Source organism: Mercenaria mercenaria, chromosome 7 (assembly GCF_021730395.1).
Source record: "Mercenaria mercenaria strain notata chromosome 7, MADL_Memer_1, whole genome shotgun sequence".
NCBI classification, from domain to species: Eukaryota; Metazoa; Mollusca; class Bivalvia; order Venerida; family Veneridae; genus Mercenaria; species Mercenaria mercenaria.
This window is the reverse complement of record NC_069367.1, coordinates 67,567,443-67,581,974: the sequence shown is the minus strand read 5'-3', so window position 1 is coordinate 67,581,974 and position 14,532 is coordinate 67,567,443. Positions and strand designations below refer to the sequence as shown.

Sequence of the window (14,532 nt, the reverse complement as noted above, 5' to 3'; positions counted from 1 at the left end):
TTCACACACTTATTCACTGTCATGATCTGATATATAGTGCACAGGTTCAATAACTCTACTTTGTCTTAGAAGTTTTTTTGTAATCTGGTATCTCAGTACCCACTATGGGAATGGGTTGAACCTTCACACACTTGTTCACTGTCATGATCGGACATGCAATGCACATGTTTCATAACTGTACTTTGCATTTTTACAAAATTATGCGCCTTTTTATACTTAGCAGTTTTGTGTTAATTTTTTGTATGTTAGCTGGTATCTCAGTACTCACTTATGGGAATGGATTGAAACTTCACACACTTGTCCACTGTCATGAGCTGATTGGCTCTGTGCAGGTTACATAACCCTGTTTAGATTTTTCACTTTCACAATATTACAAAATATCAATAATTGAGCCGCGCCGTGTGAAAACCAACATAGTGGCTTTGCGACCAGCATGGATCCAGACCAGCCTGCGCATCCACGCAGTCTGGTCAGGATCCATGCTGTTCGCTTTCAAAGCCTATTGCAATGAGAGAAACCATTAGCGAACAGCATGGATCCTGACCAGACTGCGCGGATGCGCAGGGTGGTCTGGATTCATGCTGGTCGCAAACCCACTATGTTGGTTTTCTCATGGCACGGCTCATATCTTTATTGTCTTCCTATAGACGCCGGGAAGATACTGCTAGACACAGGCAAGATGATGTTGACGAACCTCCTGACGATTTTAGAGAGATACAGATATTTCCTCAGACAGCTGATATGCAGGTACATATTATTGTTTTATCATCTGTTACACATACAAAGTAAATGGTTTTTCATGTTCATGTATGATCCAATGTTAAGTACAGTGTATATTATGTATATCCATTTTCTAGTTGAATATTTTGTCAGGAGAGCTGTGACCTGCCGCGTCGATAATCAAAGTATATGAGGACAGACTGGGACAGACAAATGTACCAAATCTGAAATTGTTACCTAACATAATATTTGTTTAGGGTTATTTGTTTAAGTAAGGTGTATACATAGCGGCCCACGTCAACGACATCAACTTTGTTTAAGATATTTTTCGTAATCAGTCTATCTTTTTTATTCTATAAACGTACACTGAACAACTTTTTTCATTAAAACCAGTTTATTATTTGATAAATGATAATATTCATTTTCAACATGATATGAGTCTAGGTAATTGTTGAAAAAAAAACCATTTAACTGAAGCATGTAGATATGACAGTGTTGTCATTTATTTCTCTGTAAATCATGAAACAATCTTTATTTAGGTGTATTATGCCTTATCAAGTTATTAAATTATTGCCAACTGATAGTTTAGCTATCTTTCAAGATGTGTAAACTGAAACTCTTCTTTTCTACACAAAGTCAGAAGTTTCTGTCGCAGTTTACCCAAGTTCTTTCACTATTTAATGTCTTGATAACATTTCTAGATGTTCTTGTGTCGTCATTTTTATGACAGAACAAGTATGACTGCCCTAGAAAAAAAATGTTGTTTAATTCAAGCACGAATGACCGATGTTAAATTTGTAGGAGACCACTTAAATGTTATAGATTATATTAACGGAGTTGCGGTGATTTTCTGTAGCAAAAATGTATGTAATTTCTTTTTAAGTTACTGATGATTTTTGCATTTAAGACCTCATATGCGTTAACACATGAGTCAAGAAATTACATAACTTTAATGTTCGTCTTGACCCGAGTCAGTGATGTACCCATTGGCTGGATTACTGCCTTGATCTAAATGGTCAGCTTGAAAGCAGTCAGTGGTGGAATTTGCTCGAGATAGCGTTATATCACTGTTAAAGGGAAGTTAATTATTTATGAGCAGAATTCACACTGTTATGCCTTTGACCGGTGTGAATGGACTGTTTTGGTAGGTCATTGGTCACATGTCAAAATTAAAATATAGATAAATGGCTTTTCTTAAAGTTTAGTGTGATTTAGTAACTTGTTCAAGTTTAAGGCATAATACAGGTTCAAAATAACACAGAAAGTTTATGAATTTGCTACAAACACGAAGTTCTGAACGCTTTTCAAATGCTTAACGTTAAGTTAAAGGTGTTTTTAGGATGATTTTAACAGTAGATTTCGCTGTACTTTTGTTTGACTTCGATGAAAAATGTAACAATTATCACTGCTTGCTTTTTTCTTTAAATTTAAAGCAGAGTGACATAATCGAGATCCTATTTTGGTCTATGTTTTATTATATAGAATTATATTTATAATTATTACAATACAACAACCAGAGATTGACAGTACAATGTATCGTTTTGTTTTGTATGTCAAGGTTAATCAAACCATTAACGTTATGCATGAAGCACAAATTTTCACACTTGTCGTTTGCATTAACACTCAAAGTTTTCTCGAGTAAAAATTCGCACAAAGTGAAGGACGTTGAAGTCCGGTAAAATTACAAAAAGTACCGTACGGTGTATATGTATTTAGACACATTGATCAGTCAAGGCTTGAAAGCTAGTACAATGTATAACGAACTGCACATATGAATACTGTAGTATGTGACACATGCAATGGAATCTTCTGACATTTGCAAAATTGATAAATATGTTACTTTATTTCTTTTCGAAAGAACACGCATGCTAAACATCATTTATTATTTTCAGTAATTACATTTAACACCAAAATTGGTTCGTTACAAAAAAAAATCAAATATTGTATGCACTATTACATTTCATTTCAGCCAAATGATGATCGGTATCTTAGAGTTAATAAAATTGAGGGCCACTACAACGATCTTGATCATTACCTAGATGTCCAGTTCCGCCTTCTGCGTGAAGATTTCGTCGCACCTCTCAGAGAAGGTGTAAGCGATTACATTCAAGTGATGCAAGAAAGGGGAAAGAAGAAACGTAAAATACAGGATGTTCGTATTTACAACAATGTAAGATTAATCGCTCCTGATTGTGGCGAAAGTGGCCTCTGTCACGTACTACAGTTCGATGTTAGTGGGTTTAGTCATGTTCGTTGGAACTCGACAAAAAGACTTATATATGGGTCGTTAGTTTGTTTGTCCCCAGACAATTTTGCTTCGTTTTTCTTTGCAACTGTTGTGAACAGAGAACCAAAACAGTTGATGAAAGGATTGGTGAATGTTCGCTTTGAACACGACTACCAAACAGTGAGACACTTATTTGGACAAGTTTTCACAATGGCCGAAACAACAGCCTACTTTGAATCCTACCGACATGTTCTGACAGGTTTACAACGCACAAGGCAAGGTGATCTGCCTTTTGAAAGGTACATTATCCAGTGCGAAAGTAGAGTCCGTTCACCTGCATATCTCCAACGTGCACCGGATACAAGTTATGATCTGCGCCCTCTAGTAGACGAAGACATTATCTTAAAAGATGATAGAAGACTAGGTGAGAATATTGGAGAAATTGAAGCTGCCGATGCTCATTACCAATTCACTGATCGCTCAGATCCAGCCAAAGATATCAAGGTACTGGAACGTTCTACTTGGCCACCGGCAGACCTACTTCATTTGGATGATTCGCAATATAAAGCCATTCATACGGCACTCACAAAAGAGTTTGTCATCACTCAAGGGCCACCCGGTACGGGCAAAACTTACATTGGTCTAAAAATTGTCAAAGCACTTTTGCACAACAAGGAAGTTTGGTCCAGACATCCTGAAACTGGTGCAAAAGACCTCCGTCCAATGTTGATAGTTTGCTACACGAATCACGCACTAGACCAGTTCCTTGAGGGAATCGTACAGTTCTACAAAGGCGATGTTCTTCGTATTGGCGGTAGGAGCACCAGTGACGTACTGAAAGAGTACAACCTTTACAATTTTAGGCAAAGATTTCGACATGCTCAGAAAATACCAGTGGCTATATTCCAAGGAAGACGCGAAGCCAAGAATGAAATGGATGCAGTCACTGCTGAGATCAATAAAGTTAGTGCTAAAATACAGATTGCAACAACTTGCATACTTCGTGAAGACTTTTTGCAGCCTTTTATGGGTCAAGAGCATTTTTTACTTTTAACGCAACAATTTGATATGCTGATGCAAGTGTATCCGGAGGCTAGACAGTTTGTTGGAAAAAACCATTCGATTATAGTGGAATGGCTTGAACTTGGCAACCTTTCACCCATCGTGGAAATGGAGGGAAACTTAGCCCCAGAAATAGGGGCACAAGAAATTCCAAACGACGAAGAGCAAGATGAACTTATTGACGTGGAAGATGAACTTGACGCAATTCAGGCAAATAGACAGATAGATGCTGGTGACGATGAAGATGCAGATATGGATGATTTGTTTGATGAAATAATAAATGCAGATCATGAATTGACCAGAAAAGAACTCAACGAAATCAGAGTAAGACTAGCTGTTAGCGAACAACAAAAGGCAGTAGCATTAAGTGTAGAAAGAATGGGCGATAAACCTAAACATGTCCAAGAAGGGGAATGGCAGACAACAAAACAGCAACGAAAAAAGTTGAAACAGAAAGTTCTGAGAAACCTTGCATCAGGGGACAAAATGACTGAAGAAGAGGCTCAGAGAATTACTGACATGTGGAGACTGGCGATAAAAGACAAGTGGAGACTTTATAGAATGTGGGTACAGAAGTATTGTGACTATTTAATGACACAAATTGGAGCAAAACAGGAAGAGTTCGAAGCGGCGGCCGGTAGGTACAGAGAGGCTTTAATGCAAGAGGATAAAGAAATTATGAGACATTCAACTATAATTGGAATGACTACAACAGGAGCAGCAAGATATCAAGCAATACTTCAGGAGATAGGACCCAGAATTATTGTGGTTGAGGAAGCTGCCGAGGTCCTTGAAGCACATATTGTGACAACTCTTAGCAGAGGTTGCGAACATTTGATACTGATTGGAGATCACAAACAACTGAAACCTAACCCGACAGTGTACAAATTGGCCACTGATTATAGTTTAGACGTGTCTCTTTTTGAAAGGATGATAAAAAACGGAATAAAGTGTGACTGTCTAGAACTACAACACAGAATGAGACCAGAAATAGCAGAACTCATGCACCACATCTATACCAGTTTAAAAGACCACGATGATGTGAAACAGTATGCCAATATACAAGGAATATCTAAAAATATTTTTTTCGTCGATCATAAAAACGAAGAAACACATGATGAAGATCTCAGAAGTCATTCTAACAGGTACGAGGCAGAATATATTGTGGCCCTTTGCAAGTATCTTCTTTTGCAAGGGTACAAACCTACACAAATCACTGTCCTGACACTGTACTCAGGACAGTTGTTCTGTCTCAGAGAAATGATGCCAAAAGAGGATTTCGATGGGGTAAGGGTGACAGTTGTTGACAACTATCAGGGTGAAGAAAATGACATTATCCTTTTATCGCTCGTGAGAAGCAATGAAGAAGGGAATATAGGATTCTTGAAAATAGAAAACAGGGTCTGTGTTGCACTGTCGAGAGCAAAGAAAGGATTTTTTGCGATTGGAAATTTTGAACTATTAAGGGACAGATCGAAATTATGGAATGAAGTTGTGATTGATATGAAAACTAAAGGAAGGTTAGGAGATGGCCTTGTTCTGTACTGTCAGAATCACCCAGATGAAGACGGTTTAGTTGCCAGGCAACCTGGGGACTTTTTAAAAGCACCAGAAGGAGGATGTAACAAGAAATGCAACTACCGCTTAGACTGTGGTCATGTGTGTGAGATGTATTGTCACGTGATTGATCAGGAACACAAGGAATACATCTGTCGTAAAAGATGTGGTAAAGTGATCTGCCAGAATGGACACAGATGTAGAAAGATTTGTGATCAGAAATGCGGCCCTTGCTTGGAGAAGATTGCCAAGAAGATACCAAGATGTGGACACATTCAGCAAGTTCCTTGTTCTATGAATGCAAGCGAGTTTGAGTGCAAAGAAGAATGCAAAGATACTCTACCATGTGGCCACAAGTGCCAATCAAAATGCGGGATGGCACATACAGAGTATTGCAACGTCACTGTTGAGAACACCTGGCCTTGCGGGCATAAAGGAAACATTAAATGTTATCAGAGATACGAAGCCGCTTGTCCTAAACCATGCGATGCGATACTTGGTTGTGAACATCGTTGCCAGGGAACTTGCGGTAAATGTTTCCAAGGACGTCTACATATGCCTTGTAAAAATGATTGTATCCGAATTCTGGTTTGTGGACATGAATGCAGCGATACCTGTAATCAGTGTCCACCATGCAAAAGGAAATGCGAGAACAGATGTCAGCATAGTAAATGTAATAAAAGATGCGGAGAACTTTGTGTTCCTTGTATGGAACTATGTACTTGGAGATGTGAACATTACCGTTGTGAGAGACTTTGCAGTGAGCCTTGTGATAGACCAAGATGTGACCAACCATGTCGAAAAGTTTTACCTTGCAATCACCAGTGCATTGGACTTTGTGGTGAGCCATGCCCAACCGACTGCAGAATATGTGACAAGCAGAAGGTAACAGAACTTCTTTTTGGAGAAGAAGATGAACCATGGGCAAAGTTCGTTTTGCTTGAAGACTGTAAATTAAGATGCATCATAGAATCAAATGCAATGGATCGATATATGGACATGGGAGAAGACCGGGGAGAAATCAAGCTCAAGGATTGTCCGAAATGCAAGACACCAATTCGAAAAAGCAACCGATACAGAAAGATTATCAACAAGACACTTCAAGATATCGAAGCCGTAAAAAGAAATGTCCTTGTTAATAAAGACAGAATCACTAAAATGGAAACAGAACTAAAAGATGTTATTGCTGAAGAAACGAGTGCAGGGATTCGACTGTCAATGAAAAGACGGCTAAATGCGATGCATGAGCCAAAGGCCGAAAATGAATTAGCTGCTATGTTGAATCAAATGATGCTTCTTAAACATCTAACTAAAGTCGAAGAGAACTGGAAAGAACTACATGGAATAGCGTTTGCCCAAGATAAAGCCAAAGCAGTCAAGTTTCTCGACCAGTTCCGCGAGTGGATTCTTGTCGAAAGGACAATTATGACTCCACAGGAAACAAATGATGCTGAGTTAGAGCTGGCAAGATCAAAAGCTCACTTAAAGCTTTTATTGCATCAACAGAAGGCTCGGGAACTTGGAAAAACTATTGATCATAAACTAAAAGTAAAAATTACAGAAGCTGAAACACTTGTTACAGGAAGTAAAAAATACGAAGAGCGAATTAGAATTACTGTAGAAAAATGTTTGGCTGAGTTGAAAGAAGCCTTTCCGTTAAGTGCTCTTGGTATCTCCGACGATGAGCGCCTGATGATTGTCAAAGCAATGGCCCTTCCACAAGGACATTGGTTTAGATGCCCAAAAGGTTGGAAAATGTTTTAATTAAATTTCAGTTAGAACGTTAAATATTGAAGTAGTTTTTTAATACACTGAAAGAAACAAATATTGTGTTGATGCATATAACGACTTTGCATCTACTACTTTAAGACATTTGCAGAGAATATTTGTTTTACATAAAAATGTTTTATCAAGATTTTCAGTTTGATTAAATATTTTTCCGGAAGATATATTTCATATGACGTTCGAACTTGTTTGCAGGACACGTGTATGCAATAGCTGACTGTGGAGGGGCGACTGTAGAAGGACAATGTCCGGAGTGTGGAAGTACAATTGGAGGTAGTGGGCACCGCCTTAGGGACGATAACCGGTTCTTTGGAGAAATGGATGGCGCGCAGCATCCTGCTTGGTCGGAACAAGCAAATCTGGGAAATTATGGATTTGATGCCCAGTTTTAAATAATGAAACAGTGTTTTTTTTTTTAAACATTTATAGCAATGATTGTATTGTTATTGATCATTAATATTAACATTATTTTTTATATCTTAATATTTTAAGATATTCTGCTGAAATAGTTAAGGAGTTTGACATTTCAAGTTCCGGTTTACGTTAATGGAAAGTTTTTATATATACATAAGTCAAAATGTTGATTTTTTTGTTTTTATTGTTCAACTTCAACTTCATTGGGGGTACTCGACAACATCCACTACGTAGACATCGACGTCGAGGAAAGGTGACAGTACATCGGTGTAGAGCGAAGTGTTCCGACATTTTTTAAAACTATGCACACGTCCGCAGCTTCAGCTGTCCCTTCAAACTGATGTTACGCACTACACCATAAAATAGTCTAATGACCAACATGTATATACACTATATAATAATGCTGTGATCCTTTTAAACACTGGATGGCACAAGCGGGACGAGTTGGATGGAGGATTTGAACGCATCCAGACTCGTAGAAGTGACACAGGATTCCGGAATCATGTTCCATGTGATGACAATTCTTGGAAAGAATGAATTTTGATATATATTAATCCTTGATTGATAATGAATGAATTTCAAGCTGTGACTCCTTCTAGTAGATCGAAATATAGCAGTGGTGGGATGGTAGTTCACTGGTACAGCAATTAAACAGTTAACAACTTTATACATAAGTATGACATCCGCACAAGCTCTGTGTTGTTGAAGGCTTGGCCATTCTAATTTCTTAACCATTTCACTAACACTGGTCGGATTTTATGGTTTGTTCATCACCCATCTCGCAGCATTTCTTTGAATCTGTTCAATTTGTTTTGAGTTTTTTGGGAAGGGTTCCAAATAGGTGACGCATATTCTAACTTTGGCCGAATTAAACTTTTATATGCATTTTCTTTTACTTTTGGTGGACAGTACCTTAGATTTCTTTTCAGAAAACCAAGAACACTTGATGCCTTTTTCGTGATGGTGTCAATATGATCGTTATATTTCAGATTGTTACTAAGTCAACTCCTAAATATGGGTAGTGGTTTACAGTTTCCAAAGTATCACCTTTCATTTTGTATTCACATTTCCTTTACGAACAGAAGATGAGAATTGCCTGTATTTAATTGCACAGGCATCATTCTGCTAAATAAAACACGTTCGAATACAGCCTACAAGGTTACTTCTGGGCAAGTTATCAAACCCTGTAACCCATACGTTACTGGGTAATGAGTTCTAAAAAGAAGCGAACATAATTTATGATATTAGTGCTATAGTTAAGGATATTGTAAAAACGAGAAATCAATCTTTTAAGTGTGTAACAAATACATTTGAGTTAATTTAGTTATAGGATGAAAGTGTTAACGTGAAATTATGATAGCGGTCAATGATAAGAAACAACTATTTTAAATTTAAAGCAAGCCCATGGAGTATTTTCAACGTTTAGTGAAAGCGTTTGGGCAGTTAAACAGTAAATTTTAAATAAAACTGCGGAATAACTAAATTTCTGCGACGAATAAGAAAAAAAAATCAAATTACGCCTTGTCTGTATTCTATAGATAAATTTGACCTTTGAATTTTAGTATCACCGTACACGTTGACAGCTTTTCGATGACTTTTACGAACTTTTTGTGACATACAATTACTGACAATCAGATATGTCTTGTATTCGAACAGTGAAACACTTGTACACGTGATCTTCCACCTACCTCCTTATATTCTTAGAACCGATTATAATCAACTTGATGACAAACACATGATATGGTAGAAAACTAACTTACATGAGATTAAACTTGTATGTATTTATTTGAACCCCAAAGACGATCTGACATCAAGCTATAGAGAAAAAAAAGAAAAACGCCTGGTAAAAGAAAGGCGTCAAAAAGTTTTGTATACGATTTTTTCTTTAAATTCTTGTGACCTAGTTGTGCAGATCCCTTGTCCAACACCAGCAGTTTCTACACGAACACTACTTAATTCCATCAAGAAAGTCTATATGAAAAAGCGCCCGACTACTTGTTTTAAAAGACATTTTCCCCTTCATGATAATGCTTGGAGGCGCAATCCAACAGTGCAGAGGCAGACTGCTCTGACGCGTTTAGACAATGGGTATCGAGTCTGCAAAAAAAAGGATTTCTGTCAAGGGGTAATACGTTGAGTTGAGCCCAGTTACAGCCTCGTAGATGCGCACACTTCTGACACTTTGTAATATTTTAACAGGCCATATGTATAAATGTTGAAGTTACTTCCAAAATGTTTTTGGTTATAAATGACACCTGTTACTTGTGACGTCGCAGACTATTTACGTGCTTTTTAGTGTCAAAATTTGATAGAAATTGTTGTTGTTTTTTTGTTGTTTTTTATTTTGTTTTTTTTTAATTTTACTTGTTTAGCTTCTGTTATGAAACTATCATCAATTTAAGCGCAATAAAAGTTCTTACACATAGAAAAGTTTTGTTTCTTTTAAAATTGCAGTTTTGACGTTGAAATGGTACTTCGTACAGATATACACGCACAACATCTCTTTCATTCTAGAATTGTTTTTGAGAAACTTCCAAATATATCCATTAGGATTTCATAATATAGGATTTATTCGCTGTCAACGGAAAATTAAGAGTTTGAAATGAAGCGTTAGTTTCATGTTCATACATATCATTTGTGTCAGTAAGTTTGATGACACAAGTGGTTTATAGTTTGTGCTACTGACCGTACAATAGTCCAAAACTAAAAGTACAAAATTTAAAGATAGAAGATATAAAAATCCATTTCTGATATAATGTGAGAATACAGTGTATGGCTTACCGGTGCTAGGGGGCGTGAAAGGTGTTGCACATTTCATTACCTCTCATGAAGAGACTCAATCAAACCGAGTCTACTATTATTGCTCTTGGTTGCTTTCTATTGACCATCGGTATACTATATGATAAGTCAGTAGTTCTCAAATTCACTTGCACGGTAGGTATTCTTTTGAGCTTTTTTACGCAGACGGCAAAGAAACGATATGGACTAAACGATTTGCGGGAAAAGTTTTTTTTAAAGATACTGTTTTACAAAAACATAAATGGGAAGTGAGTAGAGACATTCAAATCTATGGAGATCGCTGAACACAAAATGACTTTAAAATACGTTTTTCTATTTTTGAAAAAAAAGTTTTGAGATGGGGTTTCATTTTATTGAAACATGTATTGAAGAGAGTCATTGTTGTTGATTTTCTTTTTCATCTAATAAACTGAATCAAACTTGGCACATGGCAAAAATTTGTTGGACTAAAGTTAAAATTTGAAGAAACCTCGGACCTCGATCAAGTACAACTATAGTCGGCGAGCAATGTTTTGTTGCAAGACAACTTTTCAAAGACTTTTGTTTAGATTTGACTTTACTGTATGGTCCACATAAGTTACCACGGTGTTAACGCGAACTCCGAATATAATAATATGGCCGAAATTATGCGTCCCCTCCCCTCGAAAAAGCAGGCAATGCTGATCAATCTAGCAAGTTCTTTTTTATTTGATTAACACAAAACTGGGTCATATGTTAGATGAGAGAATGATCTTAATGTTTTAACCTGTCCGATTGGTAATTGGCACCAGTTATGCGACCTTAAAGTAGCAGTAATTGCTAACTTTACAGATAACCAATGGCCATCTAAAATATTTCATCTTTAGGTACTTCTTTCAAAAGTATTAAATCCTCATCACATGTATTGAACTATATTGTATATATGAATTAAGTTTGCAAATAGAGCTATATTCATAATTAATGTCGCGAAATAACAGTTGGTAGAACTACGGTGTTCCGTTTGGACAATCGTGACTTTTTATTTAATACTAAACCGCGATGCACGATGGTACGATGACGAAAACGCCATGGCACGATGATGTAACAACGATGGTACGATGGTGAAAACGCCATGGCACGATGATGAAATCGCGATGGTACGATGGTGAAATGTCAATGTAATATCGCGTTTTCATCATCGTACCATCGCGCCATCGCGTTTTCACCATCGTACCATCGCGTTATCATCATCGTACCATCGTGGTTTCACCATCGTACCTTCGCGTTTTCACCATCGTACCATCGCGTTTTCACCATCGTACCATCGCCTTCCGGTTAGAAATGCGTAGTCCCGTACACTTGCTATTTTTGTCAACAATAGATGAATGTATCTCAATGTATTTTGAGAGACGAAATTTACCATTTAGATTCTGCTGTTTTACAAAATGTTCAGTGCTCAATTCATTAAAACTGTAAAATCTTCAAGGCCACGTCCTTTATATTTTATGTATGCATGAAAGTAAATAAAAAGCTGAGTGTACGTAATAGTCACATGGTATTATTCAAACTCAGCTTATTATCGTTAGGATGTAGAAGGTACATAGTGCAATGTGAAAATGAGATGGTATCAAGCCTGTATTTTACTGACACATATACTGTACCACTGCGCATGACCACCGGAAGGCGATGGTACGATGGTGAAAATGCGATGGTACGACGGTGATAACGCGATGGTACGATGGTAATAACGCGATGGTACGATGATGAAAACGCGATGGTACGATGATACGATGGTGAAAACGCGATGGCATGATGATGAAAACGCGATATTACATCGAAATTTCACCATCGTACCATCGTGCCATCGCGTTTTCACCATCATACCATCGTTGTTTCATCATTGCGCCATCGCGTTTTCGTCATCGTACCATCGTGCACGCGGTTTAGTCACGATTGTCCAAACGGAACACCGTACAGAACACATTTACCCTGTGTTTATCTATACGTGTAAACAGTGTGTACTACTTTAAGGGGACGCATATTGCTACATTCATAGTTCATACAGAAATGCGGAAGGGGTGCATATTCAAGAAATCGATGGTGGGAAAATAAAAAACATATTCCTAAACTGATATAATACTGATGGACACCTGTAATATTCAGTATTTTGTGGATAAGGATGTGGTACTATGAATGTTATAGGAAAACAGAGGTCTTTGTGAAAGTACATTCAACACAAAATATTAAGCTTTTGTATAAGGAAATAACAGGTTTTTTACAATAACAGTGTTCCAAATAATGTCGAAGGGATGAGATTTTCTTTCTAACACACCAGGTTTGCTTAAACATGTAAAAATTTAACGCCACGTCATTTCAGCTCGGGATGGACGCCATATTTCTCATTGAAAAATGTAAACAAAAAAAATCAGAGTGGGATTAGCATTGCAAGGGCATAACATGACATTCTACACAATGAATACCTTAGAACAGATATCTAAGATGCTACAAAGGTCAGGCGGGTTAAATGCATAATGGCGATCACTTGAAATTCATCTTGAAAAGGTGGTTAATTTTAGTTTATTTACATGGTTTTTAATTTTCCCACGACTTCTCGGCGATTCACTGCAAATGTATTACTGCGCCGGACGAAAGGTAACTCTAATAAACAACGGGAGACAACTTAGGTGTCAGCACGTGTACGATTTTTAAAAAAAACATGTCGATGATTATAATTTCTTATCAAATAATGAATCCTATTCAAATATTCGTCTTTAATATTAGAAAATTATTAATTTCTGTGGACATTTGTTGTTACAACATTATACATGTTCGTTACGTTATGAGATAAAGTTTATCTTGAACTGCATAATCCATTAATTACGTTTAGATGATATTGCATTTACAACTTATTTGACCCCATTTTTTACGTGAATGACAGCATTCTCGTGCAACTCGTGCAAACAGAGTTATGAAAAGTATGGTGGAGAATTCAAGGACAAATTATAAATGACATTAAAGTGAGGATAACTGTATATTCGTCCAGTTTTGATCATTGACATGCCTGCTGTGTATTAGTAACTTTTGTGAACAAGATTAGAATGTTACTTTTGCACATATACACATTGATTGGACCTCTCAACCAAATTTCATACCTTATTTTAGGGATTTTTAAGACAATACATTTTCAAAAGTTTGTTGAATGTGTTTTGATATTTAAGTGCATTGTAGTTCATGAATACCAAGTTAAAAATTAATAATGGCAACATTTCTAGGCCCTTATTTTAAGCCACTAGACTTCTGTAACGATAATTGTTTAATGTATTAAGGGGAATATACTCTTTTAGTTTTGGAATGTGGCATTCCTTGACCACCGTATCTTTTCTTATGCACTACTTTGTAAACAAACTAAATAATGTGTTTTAGCTTACATATGCGAAATGAAAAGCAAGACAGTGACCATATTTTACATTCTTTCTTTAAATTAGAATCTGTAGGACATTGATAAATGTTTGGACAAGGTGAAGCACTATTATTTTCGCACCAAAAAGTCTTAATTGTTGACTTTGAATGTACACAATAAGTCTTATGTATTTCAACAATAACTTTCTTGTTTCAGTTTTCTCATTTTTATTTTAGTGAGCAATCCTTTATGTACTTATAACAGTTGAAACAATACCCATTTCATGTACCAAAACCTTGTACTTTTTTGCAGGTAAATTTTATCATACCCCACCCACTTTTTTCTAATTTCAAAGTATGCGTCCCCTTAAACCTAATTCATGGTAAACTTTTTAATGTTATGTTTACATAAACTATATGAAGGAACCGTTTATGTTTTTAAATATGAAATTTGGATCTAATATACCTTTTAAGCTTATGTGCAGCCTAGATAATTTTTATCAGCTGGGTGAAAGATACAGGTTCCTTTAGCCAATAAAACACATTTAACCACGGATGTAGGAGTTGTTGCCCGTTAAATATCAAATACTTGTTTGCACACTCAGTAGAAT

The 14,532-nt window shown here is 36.7% G+C and overlaps 1 protein-coding gene across 4 annotated transcripts in view; it reads left to right on the top strand.

Moving 5' to 3' along the window:
• The window catches only part of LOC123554012 (NFX1-type zinc finger-containing protein 1-like), a 29,481-nt gene extending 20,566 nt beyond the window's left edge, over positions 1-8,915 (top strand). For all 4 annotated transcript variants that reach the window (XM_053548574.1, XM_053548573.1, XM_045343825.2 and 1 more), the window contains 3 exons: positions 648-747; positions 2,690-7,313; positions 7,547-8,915. In XM_053548574.1, coding sequence (XP_053404549.1) covers positions 648-747; positions 2,690-7,313; positions 7,547-7,743 — 4,921 coding nt within the window. In that variant the 3' untranslated portion in view covers positions 7,744-8,915. The remainder of the gene's footprint in view (positions 1-647; positions 748-2,689; positions 7,314-7,546) is intronic.
• The last annotated feature ends 5,617 nt before the right edge of the window (positions 8,916-14,532 follow it).